The sequence below is a fragment of the Mirounga angustirostris genome, unplaced genomic scaffold (genome assembly GCF_029215605.1).
Source record: "Mirounga angustirostris isolate CCGP_5_RB_7025 unplaced genomic scaffold, mMirAng1.0.hap1 SCAF_6, whole genome shotgun sequence".
Taxonomy (NCBI): Eukaryota; Metazoa; Chordata; class Mammalia; order Carnivora; family Phocidae; genus Mirounga; species Mirounga angustirostris.
The window spans coordinates 104,055,286-104,073,234 of NW_026991714.1; the positions used below are offsets into that span (position 1 = coordinate 104,055,286).

Consider the following 17,949-nt stretch of genomic DNA (forward strand, 5'->3'; position numbering starts at 1 on the left):
TATGGTATGGAAAGGCCATTTGTAGAGTAATTTTTTGTAAAAATGTTTAGTCATTAGCCTTCTGCTGTTGGGTTTATATGCATAAAATTATTAGAATGTTAATCTACTGAAAACCAATCATTGAGTAATTTTTGTTCCTTTTACTCTCTTCTAGAAGCCAGTAGATCAATGTAAATAAATTATTGTTTCTGGTGTGTTTACATGTATTTGGTCTTAAAGGAGTTGTTAGGACACACTGAAGTTTCTGTTTTGTTTTCCTCTTTTCCCTGGACAGGCAGTGGAGGAGGAAATGGCTGTTCCTAATCACCTCTGTATTCGTCGCTGGACTACCAAGCATGTAGCTGTTTGGCTAAAGGATGAAGGCTTTTTTGAATATGTGGACATTTTATGTAATAAGCATCGACTTGATGGAATCACATTATTAACATTGACTGAATATGATCTCCGGTCTCCTCCTCTGGAAATCAAAATCTTAGGGGACATTAAAAGGTTAATGCTTTCAGTCCGAAAATTGCAGAAAATACATATTGATGTTTTAGAAGAGATGAGATACAACAGTGACAGTCCCATGGGTTCCATGACACCTTTCATCAGTGCTCTTCAGAGCACAGAGTGGCTCTGTAATGGGGAGCCTTCACATGACTGTGATGGACCCATCACTGATTTGAATTCTGATCAGTACCAGTACATGAATGGTAAAAACAAACATTCTATTCGAAGATTGGACCCAGAGTACTGGAAGACCATATTGAGTTGTATATATGTTTTTATAGTATTTGGGTTTACATCTTTCATTATGGTTATAGTCCATGAACGAGTGCCTGATATGCAGACCTACCCACCACTCCCAGATATCTTCTTAGACAGGTAAGTTTTGTTTCTAGTTGCCAAGTTTGTAGAAAATTGCTATAACAGCAATTGATAATAGTGTATTTATGATAATTATGTTGTTTATTATTATTTTGGTTGATATACACTTTCTGTTTACTTTATCTGGTAATACATGAAGTTGTGCTTTGAAATTGCCTTTTTGTCCTAGAGTAAATTAGACCTTAGGCCTATGTGAGTGGGAAAGGCTACTGCTTAGTTTTTTGTTTTTTTTTTTAATAGCTATATTATAGCTCCTTGGGCAGTTCAGATTGTAAAAGGGTTTCGTGGAATGTTTTCTCTAATAAATGAAATTTGGTTACATTTTTTTTATGATGAACGGGTTTCAGCCTTTCCAAAAGTAGGGGGAGGGCTCCTCTATCACCACATAAATTGAAATTATCATAAATAGTACAAACTGATTCATTGATAGTATCTTGTTTTTATGAAATGCTGAGTATATAAAAAAGAATATAGTATATGCATATGAAAAATAAGAATAGAACAAAATTCAAAACTATTAGTTTTTATATTTGTGATTTTTTAAAGCTTTTAAAGTTTGTAGAGCTTTCTTGTTTGTTTTTATAAAATGTTTTACCCTTCTGAAAGTGCCTTATAGTATATGTTTTTGTTTTTAAGAGTTTATTTATTTATTTGACAGAGAGAGACAGCGAGAGAGGGCACACAAGCAGGGGGAGTGGGAGAGGGAGAAGCAGGCTTCCCGCCGAGCAGGGAGCCTGATGCGGGGCTCGATCCCAGGACCCCAGGATCATGACCTGAGCCAAAGGCTTACTGACTGAACCACCCAGGCACCCCTAGTACATGTTTTTTTAAAATGAAATGAATCAAAGTATCCATATTAAGATGTCAGAATGACGTACATACCGTATTTTGTTCCTTTCAAACCCTGACTAAAAGTATAGTAAAGGGGTTTTTTTTGTTTAAGTTGTAAGCCTACAAGGATGGGGCAGATAAGAGAGGAGAAAGCAGTCATACATTTTTGGAAGTTTGAAAGTAGATGGATGAGTGGCAACTAACGGACCTAAAATAACCTAATTCTAAAACAGCAGTTAGGAAAACAAAACCAACCCAGTCTATGTTACAGATTTCTCAAAGTTCTGGATACTGCAGGTGAAAGGGTGGTGCTAAAATAAGAAGAATTGAGTGAAAACTGTTTAAGAAGCTGTTAGATCCCTGTTCTATACAGTTTTCCCAACTATAAAGAGAAGAACTTAAGGAAGTAAGGAAGAAAGCATATGGATATCTGGGGAAAGAGTATTCTAGGCAGAGGAAATGGCAAGGTGCAAAAATCCTGAATTGGTAGTATACTTAGCATGTTCAGGAAACAGCAAGTGAGGGATGGGGAGAACAGTTGGAGATGAAGTCTGAGAGGAGACAGGAATCCAGATTGTATAGTGACTTGTAGACCATATTATGCACTTTAGTTTTCATTCTGAATGAAAAGGGAAGCCGTTGGAAAGTATTTAAGAGAAGAGTACAGTGGTCTAACTTCCATTTTAAAAGGTAACTGTAGTTGTTGTACTGAGAATTGCCTGGGTATGTATGTGGGTGTGGGAAAGCAGGGATTAAATTACTGAATTCATCTAGACAGAAATGAGGTGAACTGGATGAGGATAGTAGTGGGAGAGATGGTGTGAAAGAGTCAAGTTCTATTCATGTATTTAGAAAGTGCAGCCAACAAGATTTGCTGATAGATTTGCATGTAAGGTGTAAGAAAAAGAAAAGTCAAGGATTACTCTTAAGATTTTTGACCTGAGTATCTGGAAGGATGGAGTTGCCCTTTACAGAGATGGGAAGATTGTGGAAGAAGCTGAGTTGGAGAGAAAAATAAGGATTTGGTTTTGGACATGTCGAATTTGAGATATCTTTTACACAAAAGCAGACGTCACATAAGAGATGGAAAGATGATTTCTTTCTCTGGATTTCAGAGAGATACAGGCTGAAATTTGGAAGTTGCCAAAATAGGTAAAGCCATGATGTAAGATAAGATCTTCTAGGGAATGAGTTTGGAAGAGGAAAGAAGATTGAAGATGGAGCCCAAGAACATTTTAACAGAAGTCTGAGAAGTTAGGCAAAACCAGCAAAGACAACTGAAAATGTCAGGGCAGAAAGAGAAAGTAGTATCCTGGAAGCCAACTTAAAAGAAGTATTGTAAGGGGCGCCTGGGTGGCTCAGTCATTAAGCGTCTGCCTTCGGCTCAGGTCGTGATCCCAGGGTCCTGGGATCGAGTCCCACATCAGGCTCCCTGCTCGGCGGGAAGCCTGCTTCTCCCTCTGCCACTCCCCCTGCTTGTGTTCCCTCTCTCGCTGTGTCTCTCTCTTCAAATAAATAAATAAAATCTTAAAAAAAAAAAAAAAGTATTGTAAGAGGGCAGGAATAATTAATAATTAACTGTGTCAAGTTCTGCTGAGGGATCAAGTAAAATGGATAATTGGCCACTGGATTTAGCAACGTGTTGGTTATCTGTGACCTTCACAAGAGTTAATAAGAACAAAAGCTAATTGTTATGGGTTCAAAAGAGAATAGGAGACTTTCTGGAATTTACCTAAAGATATATATCCACAAATATGAAACAACATATATACAAAGTTATTCATTGTGACGTTATTTGTAGTAATTGTAAATACTGGAAATAATCTAAATGCTTATCAATGGAAAACTGGTTGGATATACTATAGTACATCTATATAGCAGAGTACTATTTAATCAAAGAAGAGTGAGGAAGATTTCTAAGAACTGATTTGAACTGGTTTTCAGTGTGGGGCAAGGAAAGTATAAAATGAGTGAAACAACTCTTGTTCCATAAAGCAAGGGAGTGCACAAAACAAATGAAAGCATGTCAAAAGAGCATATGAGTTGGTTTGAAGGGGCTTGCACTGATCAAACTGGGACAGTTGGAACATCAAAAAGCATAATGATGGTAGTAGATTCTAATATATTGAGTAAGAGAATCTGTGAATCCATGGTGATAAAAAGCGGTGGGTTGAGAGGGGATATTCTTCAAAATAATACGAATAAACATAGATGGCCTATTTTGCAACATCCAGCGTAGTAATTGATTCAGGCAAGTCATCAGTAGATGCTGAACTCATTAGGTGAAAGGTCAAAGATATTCACATAATCTGAAAATATCACACATATTACTTAATTACAGGGAGAAAAAGGTACCTTTACAATGGCGTGATCTGACATGCATCGTTTTAACCACATGATCAAATGTAGCATTGCTATTGGACAAAGTGACATGTGCATTGGAGGTGATGTTCACAACATCACCTATATAATAATCTTACCCCCCCCAAATATAACCTAAATCTAATCATGAGGAAATTATCAGACAAATCCAGAACATGGAACAGTTCTGAGGCTGAGGTTTTATATAGACTATAACCAAGGCATAGTGGGAGAAAGGAGGAAAACTGGCCTGGAAGAAAAATGAGGATCTTATTTTTAAAGTATACAATTCAGTGGTTTTTAGTATATTTGCAGTTGTGCAACTATCACCACTAATTCCAGGACATTTTCATCACCCCAGAAAGAAACTCCTATCCATTATCAGTCCCATTCCATTCCCTCCTCCCTCCATTCCATTTCTGTATCTGTGGATTTGTCTATTCTGGACATTTCATGTAAATGGAATCATACAATATGTGGCCTTTGTTTGTGATTGGCTTCTTTGATTTAGCATAATGTCTTCAAGATTCATCCATATAGTAGTATGTATCAGTACTTATTCCTCTTTATTACAGAATAATATTCCATTATATGGATATACTACATTTTGTTTATTTGTTCATCAGTTGATGAATGGTTGTTCACTTTTTGGCTACTGTTAATAATGCTGCTTATGAACATTTATGTACAAAGTTTTGTGTAGACCTATATGTGATTCTCAGTTTGCAATGGGATTTGAAAGTTTTGCCTAACTCTCTATAGTGCCTCCCACTACAAATCTTCATGCTCTTAAGCATGGAAGCTTTATTCATAGGAGAATTATAGTTGGTGCTGTCAGTGTTCTTTTTCATTTTCTCAGATCTCTTTTTCGTTTTCTTGCACACGGATACTCCCAACATCCAGCAAATGTGTCTCTGTTGAAAAGCTGCATCTGAGCTGTTGGAACACATTTTACCTGCTTGGAAAGAGAGGCAAACATGCTTAGGACTTTACATCCCCCCAGCAACAGCCCCTTAACCAATGACTGATGAGATGGGGTATAAATATTTTCTCTTTACTCTATTTGGGACAACTTTTACGTCAGACCTACACTGTCTCACAAATTCTCCACAGGATTGAGCGATAGTTAACCCTTGCCATAGTTACTCCACAAGGCTTTGTTTAATGTCTCACCCTTGCCTTGCTTACTTGCCTTCCTGATCTCATTTCCTCACTACACTAAGGTTACTCTTGGAAACACTCCTACTCACTTTCACACTGGTCTTTATTTCAGAGTCTGCTTCTAAAGCTTATGTCACGCAATTCCAAGACCTTCAGCACATCATAAATAGAAAATTAGAAGGAGAAAGGGATGGATGCCTCTGTAGGCAGGCCCACTTACAACAGTGAGAAGGGATGGCTGATAGCCATAAAAGCAAGGGAAGAACCAGAAACACTATAAAAAGCAAACATAAATAAAGGAAAAACTACTCTAGTCTGGAGCTTAACCTTCATTTCTTAGTAGTCCCTGAGGTCATTACTGTGTTCAATGCAATAATCAGTGTTCACAATCATGACTAAATTACCAAAGAAAATTAAATTTTTATCCAGAAAAAAAGAGGCCTATCCATGTAATAATGCGTTTCAGAAAACTTTGCATCAAAATAAATATGAGATAGTGAATAAACATTTCCTCACAGCACTTCACTAAAATGACAGTAAAAGGAGATGAGGGGGAACCCTATAATCCCATGAAGGCAAAAACGGTGATAATGATGAAAACTTGGAAAGTAGAACGCGGAGTGCCTATTGTAAGATTGGGAATGGGAACTAGGAGTGTCCAAGAGGTGAGTTTATTTGTATTTCAGAGCTCCAGAAAAACTCCCAAAACAGGTGGCACCAAGCATCTTTCACAACCAGGTACAGATAAGTATGGGAGAATTGGCTGAAAAGCAATTTAAGAAGCTTTTAGACCTCTATTCCAACAGAAGGTAGGTGGTATATTCTCCAGACTAGTTAAATGTGAGGGACTCGGGGATACCATGCCCAGGTGAGAACAAAGGTGCCTGTTTTCAGTATGTTTTCAAGGTGATTACTATAAATTTACATACTGATCACTGAGACTTCTAGCTCTCTTCCTTAAGTAGCCAGACTTCCCATTCCCACTCCCACCCAGTGCCAGTTCTCTAAGCAGAACAGATTCCTCTCCTTGGAAAACCTGCACAAGAGAAAAGGACTATAGATACTGTGGTAGGGGAGATATCTCCATCTCATCAACCAGACCTCTGCTCAATCACTCTACAGTGAAACCCACAACATAAGCTCAGTCTGTGCACATAGAGCGTCAAATTATTATTATTTTTTTTTAGTACTTCACTGTCAAATATGAATGGTCAGTCAAGAATGACCAGACATTTAAGGAAAACAGACCAATGCAAACAGAAAAAAGCAAAGTAGGAAACACAAAATAGGGAGCAGAAGAACACTTCAAAAAAATACGCATATTCTCACAGATAAGAGATGTTGCATTTTACGAGACAGTAACAGTAGGCTATAAAAAAGGAAAATTCAGAGGGAAAAAAAGCTTTTGGAAAATAAAAAATGGAAGTAGAAATTTAAAATCCAGCAAAATAGCTGAAACATAGATTTGATGAAATTGCCCAGTGTGCAGAACAGATGAAAAGTAGTGGAGAGGGGCTCTTGGCCAGCTCAGTCAGTGGAGCATGCGACTCTTTATCTCGGAGTTGTGGGCTTGAGGCCCTTCATTGGATGTAGAGATTACTTTAAAAAAAAAGTAGAGGATGGGTGCCTGGGTGGCTCAGTTGGTTAAGCGACTGCCTTCAGCTCAGGTCATGATCCTGGAGTCCCGGGATCGAGTCCCGCATCAGGCTCCCTGCTCAGCAGGGAGTCTGCTTCTCCCTCTGACCCTCCCCCCTCTCATGTGCTCTCTCTCTCTCTCAAATAAATAAATAAAATCTTTAAAAAAAAAAAAAAAAAGTAGAGGAGAAAAAATAAGATCAGTCCAGTTGGCCCGGCAGTAAATAGATACGGGTTCTAGAAAGAAAGCGTAGTTAGAAAAAGGGAAGATGATATTTAGGATATAATACAAGGAAATTTCCCAGATTCAAAGGATGTGACTTTCCAGATTGAAAGGGCCCACTGAGCACCCAGTACAAGAAATGGAGAATTTCAGAACACTGGATTTAGACTGAAGATCCTAAAAGCTTCTTAAGAGACAGAAAAAGTAACATACAAAGATTAGAAATCCAAATAGCATGCAACTTCTTTACTACAGTGAAAGCTAGAAGACAAGAGCAATTTTCTTTAACTTTCTGAGAGAAAATAAGGTCTAACCTAGAATTCTCTGTCCAGGCAAACTACCAATTAGTTATAAGGCTAGACCCAAGGAAATTTTTAAGTTTGCAAGTCTTAAAATACTTACTTTCCAACCCCACAGCTACTAGAATTGCTAAAATGAAAAAAATTGGTAACAACGTTTGATGAGGATCCAGAGCACCTGATACTCTTCATATATTGCTGGTAGAGATGCAAAATGACAGAACTGCCTTCAAAAGTTTGACAGTTTCTTAAAAAGTTAAACATACCCTTAACATAGGACACAACAGTTTCTCTGCTAAGTGTTTACCTAAATATGTTCAAGCAAAGACTTGTAGTGGTCTTTATTCAAAACCAGCCAAAACTGGATAGACTTATACATGGAATAACATGGGTAAATCTGAAATATATTATGCCAAGTGAAAATAGCCAGATACAAAAGGTATGTAGATAAGTACTGTGTGATTCCATTTATATGCCATTTTGGGAAAGGCAAACCTATATAGGACAGAAATCGGTTGAGTGGTTGCCCCAGGGCTAGAAATGAGAGGGGATTGATTACAAAGGGACACGGGAGCTTTTTGAAGTGATGAAAATATTCTATATCTTTATTGTGGTGGTGGTGGTTTTATGACTGAATATGTTTGTCAAAACTCATTGAATTGTACACCCAACAGGGGTGATTTTTTCTGGTTGTTAATTAAACCTCAATAAAACTAACATTAAAAACAAGTTTAGGGGGTGCCTGGGTGGCTCAGTCAGTTGAGTGTCCCGACTGTTGGTTTTCTGCTTAGGTCATGATCTCAGGGTTGTGAGATGGAACACCGCGTGGGGGCTCCAGGCTGGGCATGGAGCCTGCTTAAGATTCTCTCTCTGCCCTTTCTCCCCCTTAAAAAAACAAACAACAACAACCAAGTTTATCCTTCACCTGTGTTTCTCAGAAAACGACTGGAGGATACACACCATAAAAACTAAGGAGTAAACTGAAAAAGAGGAGAACATGGATTCAGGAAACAAAGAATCTAATATGGAAAAGAGGAATTTCCAAGATGAAGGTCAAGTTTTATTTCAAAAAAGAGCCATACAGGAGGACTAGAAAATGCAACCATGCTAAATTGGGGAAAAAAGGAGAAGAGCTCTAGGAGAAATTGCCCCAAAAGGAAAAATTGAAATTGATAGAATAGTTTGAAGGTGAATGGTGATAGGCACACAAGAAACAGAGCAAACTAAAAAAAAAAAAAAGTTATATTTTAGCTCTAGAGAATTATAAGAATTTATACTACAAGAAAGGGATTTAATCATTGTTCTCTACTGACTCAGCTGCAAATGATAATTACAAACTTAAGTAAAAGCCAAAAATTATTTTTAAAAATATTGTGAAACAATATTGAGACTAGGGGAGAGAAAATGGGAGTGGGGGGCACAAATAAAACACAAGAGTGGAAGTGATTGCCTCTGGGGAGCAAGAATTAGGTAGGGGGTGGGGCAGAAAACTCAGTCTCATCCTAAACATTGTAAAACTGTTATATATATATATATATATATATATATATATATATACACACACACACACACATACCTACATATATTTTTGGATATGCATATATATGTATACATACAAATACAATTTCTTAAAATGTTCATTTTAAAAGTTTGTATAGTTAAAAGTCACTTAAAGGAATCTCTTAAAGATGTATTTATTTGAGGGGGGAGGGGCAGAGGGAGAAGGAGAGAGGGAATCTCAAGCAGACTCATGCTGAGCACAGAGCCCGAGACCATGACCATGACCATGACCATGTCCTGAGCTGAAACCAGGAGTCAGATGCTCAACCGACTGAGCCATCCAGGCACCTCAGGAATCTTTCTTTTATCTGAAATTTTCTGATACGTGAAATAACCCTTTCCTCAGTAATGCAATAAGGCAGCAGTAGATTAAAAATACAGAAGAGGAGTCTTGTTTCTGAGGTAATAAATAAAAGATAAGTCCCTGACTAAAGATGATTGACTACTTACTCTGAATAAGGTTTGGAGTAGACTGTTAATATCTTTCTTTCAGATTTCATGTTTTCTTTTTAATAAATACCTTTATTTCCTTAGTTATAAAATTAACACATTGTACAAGAATTTTTAGTGGAAATGTACAAAGAATAAAAATAGGACAATAATCCTACCAGATGTCCTGTTTGCACTCATTTTCACCTTTACCCCGTTCCCTCCTCTGTCTTCTTTTTCTCCTCCTCCTTCTCTTTTTATATATTTATTTATTAAGATTTTATTTTTAAGTAATCTCTACACCCAATGTGGGGCTCAGACTTACAACCCTGAGATTGAGTCGCATGCTCCACGGACTGAGCCTGCCAGGCGCCCTCTCTCTTTCTTTTAAATTAAGAAATGTGGCATGTATTTTACTAATGAATAACCACAAGATCTGTGGATTTGGTGAAGAAAGAGGAATCAGTGGAAAAGAGAAGAAAACAGGGATATAAAACAAAAGAGGGCAGAGAGAAATAAAGGAGTAAAGCAAAACAAAAACTCTATTTACTGCCTCTAAAACAAAACCAAGTTTATTACAAGGAAAAAAAAAAGAGGAGTCAAGTTCAAGCCCTGATTCTTCAGTTAGCACATCATGCAAGAATTGAAACGTTTCCCATTGATGTTTGTGGACAGTTCTGTATCCAGGTCTACCTTGCTGCAGGGAGGAAGAAAAGGGTTGTAACCTCTTCATAGAGAACCATTAAATGGGAATCACAGACAGCAAAGAAGTTTTGGTAAATGGAATACTTTATGAAACAGTTTTTTCCCCCAGTTTCTTTAAATACCATCTTCTAAAAGAGATAAAAGTTATAGGAAGCAATTTAGAAGAGTATCTTAATTGCAAAGGGTGTCATTTATGTACATACACTTCTTGTCTGTCCAAAATGTAATTTTTTTCCGTTCCAGTGTTCCTAGAATCCCATGGGCCTTTGCCATGACAGAAGTATGTGGCATGATTTTGTGCTATATTTGGCTCCTGGTTCTTCTTCTTCACAAACACAGGTACCTCAGTTATGCCATTAAAAGACAAAATATTTTGACTGTCTTGGATAAAGTTCATCAAACCTTGTTTCTCTCCTTGTTAATTTCCTTCTTTAGTCATTATGAAAAATGTTTTGGGTTTGATAAACAAGAAAGTCACTGCGAGGTTAAGACCTACATATTTAGTAGTATTCTGAATATATTCTGCAAAGATCAGAGATGGTGATGTTCAGCCATGAGCCAACTGCTGATAGTCTAATCGGAAATGTCATTTTCTGTAGAAGGATAGAAACTCCTCCAAGGACAGTCTTTGGTCAAGGATAGTGTTTGGATGAAAGAAATTCTCTGCTTGGAGGACGCCCATTAGCAAAGGGATTATTTTGCTTACCATGTACATCTAGTCAGTGTGGTTGGCTTAAGATGATAAAGGAAATTGCTGAATAGGGAAAGTGCTTCTTTGGCACTTTCACTAAGAAATATAAAGGAAAGAATTTTTTTATTAAAATGAAATGTAAAGGGAGGCTTCTTTCCTACTTTAATGAGGGGAAATTACTTGATTTAGGTAAAAATATAAGGCATAATGCAGAAAAAGTTTGAAGAACTATGAAGTTTGTAGATTTGCTATCCATTGTCTATGGACACTAATGAGAAATAGGGACACTTTCTTGAATTTATTATCCTTTGTCCTCACCAGGAAGTAGTTGAGGTAAACCAATGATGGGCTTTAGGTCCTAAGCAGCAGTTATTTCATTGCTTTGAAGGTGAAAAGAAAAGTTGATCGTTGACATTGTTGTCACACTTTTAGGCTGTATTGTGCTTCATTCTTTCCCATTTTCCAGCAATATTTTTAACTCTGGATTGCTTAAAACCAGAGGTGGTTTAAAAACATGTAATATCACTGCTGCTTTCTGGTTTAACTTAGGCTCATAAGACCCCGTGAATTTGAATTTATCCACTCTTCAGACCAAGAAAGAATTTACCGTATGGGAAAGTTTGATAGGTTTAGCAAAGTATAGCAGTGGCCAATTATATGCAAGTTTTGGTGTTTAATTGGTCAAAGAAAGTGTTTCTCTCTAATGTGGCCTTTGTACTGCTTTCGTTAGAGTCACCTGGCTTCTTGTTAAGATGTAGATTCCTAGGCTACATCCCAGGTGTACACACTAAAATTTGAGATCTCTTGTGTTCAGTGCTTTTTTGAGGGTGGGAAGAGCATTTTGAAAATGTGTAAAGCATAGTCCCTGTGCTTAAGACTATTATAGCCTGTTTTCGTTTGGACATTTAAAAAAATACTATGGCAGCACAAGTGAAATCACAATGCAGTTCAAAATTTTTGCTAGGTGTACTTAATATAAAACTTAGTATTTAAAAAAACTTAGTATTTTTATACTTTAAGTTAGGAGAAGTTAGAGAATGTTTAAGATAGCTACTATCAGTAACCAATTTACAATGTTATTAATGAGCAAAAATTCCCTAGAATCATGTTTAATTTTACCTCTCATAAAGTAAATAATTTATGAGCAATATATGAATAACAGCACTAACATTAAGCTAAGAGTCAGGCTCGGTACTAGTCTTCTTTCTTGCATATTTCCTTTACTTTGTCTTAGCCTTATCTTCTTATCAATGAAATGGTGCTCTTAGGTCAGCACTGTCTAACATGGCAGATACTAGCCACATGTGGCTATTTAATGGAAATGAAATAAAATTAAAATGCAGTTCCTTGGATGTATTAGTCACATTTCAAGTGCTCAAGAGCCACATGTAAATACCTTATTGGATGGTGCAGTTATAGAACATTTCCATCATTACAAAAAGTTCTATTGGACAATGATGCTTCAGATCTAAGATTTCTCTAAGATTTCTGTCTTCTTCAAAGAGTCTAGTTCTAGGGGTTTTTCTGTCTGCTCTCCCTTTAAGTAAACGCTGATACCTGGAGTTTTTTGGTTTGCTTTCTTCTGATCTTTCTCTCTTTTTGGTCGCTCTGTTCACAGGTCAATACTTCTCCGAAGGCTCTGTAGTCTGATGGGCACTGTATTCTTGCTTCGCTGCTTTACCATGTTTGTGACCTCCCTGTCCGTGCCAGGACAGCACCTGCAGTGTACTGGAAAGGTAGCCTGCTACCTTCTTTATCATTCTTTCTTATTCTTGGTGGGTTGATGGCACCATATATATAATAGGGCTTAGACTTTGCTTTTAATATTAGAATGCTTTTTAGGGGTGCCTGGGTGGATCAGCTGGTTAAGTGTCCAACTCTTGATTTCAGCTCAGGTCATGATCTCGGGGCTGTGAGATTGAGCCCCCTGCATCAGGCTCATATGCTGGCCATGGAGCCAGCTTAAGATTGTCTCTCTCTGGGGCGCCTGGGTGTCTCAGTTGTTAAGTGTCTGCCTTCGGCTCAGGTCATGATCTCAGGGTCCTGGGATCGAGCCCCGCATCAGTCTCCCTGCTTAGTGGGAAGCCTGCTTCTCCCTCTCCCACTCCCCCTGCTTGTGTGCCCTCTCTCGCTGTGTCTCTCTCTGTCAAATAAATAAATTAAAAAAAAAAAAAAAAAGATTGTCTCTCTCCCTCTGCCACTCTCTCTTCTTTCTAAAGAATAAATAAATAAATAAAGTTTAAAATGTGCTTTTTAGTATTTTCAATATCTGTAATAAACCTGTAGAAATAATTTGGGAGAAATCTTAAGCCAGAATCTACCTCCCTGTTACATCTGTCCACTGATACTGGTTCTTTGCTGTGGAGCTGTAGAAAACAAGTTTCTTTCAATTATCATTTTCCCTTTCCCACCATCCTGAGCATCTTTAGTTCCTCATATTGATGTGGAAATGTTCTGGTTCGGAGCAAATGATTAAGAAAGAATTCTTGAGACATCTTTGGTGCAAAAAGGTGGTTTTATTAAAGCACAGGAACAGGACCATGGGCAGAAAGAGCGGCACTGGGGTTGCCATGGGTGACGGATTGATTATATTCTTTCAAGTTGAGAGGGGGTTAGGGACTAGCGTCGTCTCTAGGGAATTTTGGAAGCAAGGTTTCCAGGGCCTTGAGGGGGCTAGCTATTGTTAGGAAAAGGTCATTTATTACTGTCTAGTAAAACCTTAGTCATGAGACTGTTCAGATATATATCAGGGGTCCATTATCTTGGAGGATGGCTGCTAACATATATCTTGGGGGTTAGAGATAAAGGAAGTTTCCAAAGGAATTTTTATATGTTAAAGGAGACTTAATAGGATCTTGGAGGTCAGGATAATGTTAAGCTAAAATTGCCTTTTGCCCTTAGCAAAGTGTTAACATTGAGGCCCCTGAGTTCCTAGAGAAAGGTCACTCTGCCTGTCTCAAGAACTTGTCAATGGACTGTAAGTTGTAAGGAAATTTTCTTTTCCTTTGCCTTTGTTCTCCACATCAATATAACATGACTGTGGTCCCTTCAATGTCCTTATCACTCCTTTTTAAAACGTTTTCAGTTTGACCACATCCCATTTAAAATAAAGTACCCACTATTCAAAACTTGACTCTTTGCTGGGATATACTAAATAATGGCTGACTTATTGTTTTCATTCTAAATTTTGTAGCTTGTTTTGGTATATTATAGACAATATCTTCTGACTAAATTGAGAGAGGAGAGACTATGCAGATGGGAAAAAAAAATTTAAAAACCTGAAAATCACCTGTACTTTATATACAGAATTGGCCTTTGTGATTCATTAAATTTGGACAAAAGAATTTATTATCCTATTTTTCTAAGCCTCCGTGCTTTAGTTATATATTGCCAAATATTCAAATATATGTGTTAGCACATTTGTTATTTTAATATTGTTTGTATAAGTGTACAACAAAATTACATATCAGTTCTTCTGTTGCGGTATAAATAGCTGAAATGCCAACAAGGGAAGATTAAGCAGCCAAAGATCAATAACTAAAAAGACAGCCCTGAGCTGAAGGGTGACAAAACTCTCTCTAGGTATTAGGAGACTGAGCAGTAAGGGAGAAGGGTTAATATGACACTTAGGATTTATTGTGAAGGCAATGTTTTATTTGTCTGAAAATATATAAATTAAAAAGTAAAAGTTCACATCATTCCCTCTTCTTTCACCCATCCTATAAACAGTCCTGTTAACAGTTGGGTATATAGACACATAGACTTTTTTTTTTTAAAGATTTTATTCGAGGGACACCTGGGTGGCTCAGTTGGTTAAGCATCTGCCTTTGGCTCAAGTCATGATCCCAGGGTCCTGGGTTCGAGTCCTGCATTGGGCTCCTTGCTCGGCGGGGAGCCTGCTTCTCCCTCTGCATGCCACTCTGCTTGTGCTCTCTCGCTCTCGCTCTCTCTGACAAATAAATAACATCTTTAAAAATATATATTTTACTTGAGAGAGGCGCCCCCACAAAGACTGTTTTTATATAAGTTTATATAGTAGATACTTTTTAAATAAAAGATAAGATTATATTGCAGACATTGTTCTTTAGTTTATGTTTTATTTAATAGTATGTTGTTTACTTTTTTTCTGAAGAAATATATATGGCTATATCTCATCTTTTTAATAGCTGCAGTGTTCCATTGTATGATTTACCAGGTTCCAAATCCTGTACATTTGTGTTGTTTCCAAATCTTACTATTATAAACCGTGCCATCATAAATGTTCTTGTGCATTTATGCATTTTCTGTTATTTAATCATCTACTTAAGATAAATTCCTGGAAGTAGAATTATGAAATCAAATATGCACATTAACTACATATTGCACAACTGTCCAGTAGAAAAAACAAATTTTTCACTACTATCAAAACTGTATGCATGTCAGTTTTCCGACTCCCATGCCAGCACTACTTAGTATCAATTATTGGAGTCATTGCCATTCTGATTAATGAAAGATGATGATATGAGACTTCTACAGTTTTATGTTTTAAAAATATTTATTTATTAGAGAGCATGAGCAGGGGGAGGGGCTGAGGGAGAGAGACAGAGACGGGGAGAGAGAAGCAGACTCCCCGCTGGGTAGGGAGCCCAACTCTGGGCTTGATCCCAGGACCCTGACATCATGAGCTTAGCCAAAGGTAGACCCTTAAGCCACTGAGCCACCCAGGTGCCCCTACAGTCTTATGTTTTATATTTAAATCTTCATTCTTTTGAATTTATTTCTGCACATGGTATGAAATAGGGATAGAACAATTTCCCCCCAAATAGCGTGGTAGTTGATTAGAAGAGATTTTAAAGAATAAAAATAAAAGCTTATTACACTGAAAAGAGAATTTCCTGTAGCTGAGGGGTTTAATTGTGGGTCATCCACTAAAGAGAATGTTATATGTGCATAGGGCTGTAATGTGTGCTACAAAAATAAATTAGATACCATTCCTCTACAGTATGGATAGCCCTTTTTCTGTCTCTGATGACTGTTTTTCATTATCCGTTAGTTATATATGGACATTTCTATTCAAATCTGCCCTAAATACTGTTAATTGCTTTACATTATAATATAACCTACTTACTGACCTGTATTATTTGTAGCCGTTGTTAAAAATAGAAAGTTAAGGTGATAGTAACTAGCAATCAAGTCCCTTACAGTAAACTCCATGGGGCATTTTCATTGAAATAAAGTAATTGCTTGAAATCTCATTCCCAGAAGTAGGAGGTTTAGGGACAGAACCAAGAACCTACCTGTTTTTGAAATGTAACAATGGACCCACCTTAAGGAAAGAACATACAGAATATTTGGGACATTTAAAATTGGAAGGGATAAGGAAACTTAAGTAACTGAGCAATGATTGCTTTCTTTTGACTGGCATCACTCGATTTCTGCCCTTGTCAGAGAGATTTTCCTAGCAGTCTCAGTTCTTTACTGCCTGATTTTTTACTTTCACAAGAGTACCGTCTCCAACCCTATTCTCATTAGAGGTCTTAGAAGAACCAAACTATGTGGGTTTTAGTAACTTCTCTTTCTTTTTCTCTAATAATAAATCCCTTTTCCTGTTCTGCCTTTCACTGAGGCAGAAAGGAAAAGCTAGGTAGTATATAATCAGCAGGTGAGATTTCTAATGAAATTGTGTTATCTAATGAGGTTGTTTCTGTTGTTAATTAGCCATAGTAGAATTTTTAAAACATAGGACTTTGGTTTTTTTTGTTTTTTTGGTTGTTTTTTTGTTTTGTTTTGTGAGGTTATTTTTTTTTTTAAGCTCTAACTGACTTTACTAAACATTTCGTGAATTCGGCAGCACCCCATCTAGCAAGTAGAGAGGCCCTTTAAGACACAGAACTTTGGAATTGGACTTCTGGATTCATATCCTGGTTATGTTACTTACCAGCTGTGTGACCTCTCTAAGCCAGTTTCCTCAGCTGCATAATTGAATCACTTTATAGGATTGTTGTGGATATTAAATACAGTAACACATAAAGCACTTAGCAGCATGTCTTACACATAGTAAGGGCATGTAAAATTTTAGGAATTCTTTGTACTGTTATTATGTGTTAAATGCCTTTTTTTAAAAGAAGGACCATTACTCAAACTCTCAAACTCTTCCTCAAAATGGATTGCTTTTTTAAGCTTATGTATGGGAGTTGGGATTGGGTTTGGCTATTAATAACAGGAAATTCAAGATGGCATGGTTTAATAAACAAACAATGGTTTATTCTCTCTCATAAGAGAAATCTGAAATTAGGTCATGTGTAACTATATGGACTTACCAAAAACCCATGATCCTCCTTTTACTCTCCTGTCCTAACACTTGGCTTGCGTCCTCAAGGCCACTTAGTGGTCCAAGATGGATGCTGCAGCTTCATCTGTCATGTCTGAGTTGTAGGCTGGAAGAAGGAAAGGTGAAAAAGACTTCCTCCTACTTGTTGTCTCTTTCCTTTATAAGTAGCCTTCCCAGAACTCTTTTACACTTCCACTTACATCTTACTGTATAGAACTTAGTCACAAAACCACACCAAGCTGCAAGGGAGGCTAGGAAATGCAGTGTATCGGTTGAGTTCATTCTGTTACCAGTGAAAAAGGGGAGAATAGATATTGAATGGTAGCCATTGTCTGTGTCATAGCCTATTTCTTATTGGCAGAACAATCAGCAAATACTACTGTATTATTGGATTAAAAACTTGAAAATATTTTGTGTAATAGTGACCTTTTCATTGTAAAGGAGCTCTTAGTAAAAGAAATTTGAATTACATTGATTTCATGTAATTACCAGAATATTTCTGACCACCCTTTCTTGATGTCTGGAATTAATTAGACTGGGAGTCTGGTTGCTTTTGTTTAGATCTTATTTCTAGGTCATTTAGCATTTGAATTTCAATGTGAATGGATGTTTGGAAGCACCTACCTCCCTAAGCACTTGAAACACTAATTTGTAGCTTTCTTTATAGGTATATGGCAGTGTGTGGGAGAAACTGCACCGGGCCTTTGCCATTTGGAGTGGCTTTGGTATGACCCTAACTGGTGTTCACACTTGTGGAGATTACATGTTCAGTGGCCACACAGTCGTCCTAACTATGCTGAATTTCTTTGTCACTGAATGTAAGTATCTCTTTAGTTGACTTAGATGACTGGCAGCAGAGGAGGCTGTGGGAAGG

The 17,949-nt window shown here is 37.3% G+C and overlaps 1 protein-coding gene across 5 annotated transcripts in view; it reads left to right on the top strand.

Annotated features, from left to right (window-relative positions):
* SAMD8 (sterile alpha motif domain containing 8) overlaps window positions 1–17,949 on the top strand; it is a 42,631-nt gene that overhangs the window by 19,933 nt on the left and 4,749 nt on the right. For all 5 annotated transcript variants that reach the window (XM_045878159.3, XM_045878154.3, XM_045878156.2 and 2 more), the window contains 4 exons: window positions 275–867; window positions 10,318–10,413; window positions 12,384–12,501; window positions 17,743–17,893. In XM_045878159.3, coding sequence (XP_045734115.1) covers window positions 290–867; window positions 10,318–10,413; window positions 12,384–12,501; window positions 17,743–17,893 — 943 coding nt within the window. In that variant the 5' untranslated portion in view covers window positions 275–289. The remainder of the gene's footprint in view (window positions 1–274; window positions 868–10,317; window positions 10,414–12,383; window positions 12,502–17,742; window positions 17,894–17,949) is intronic.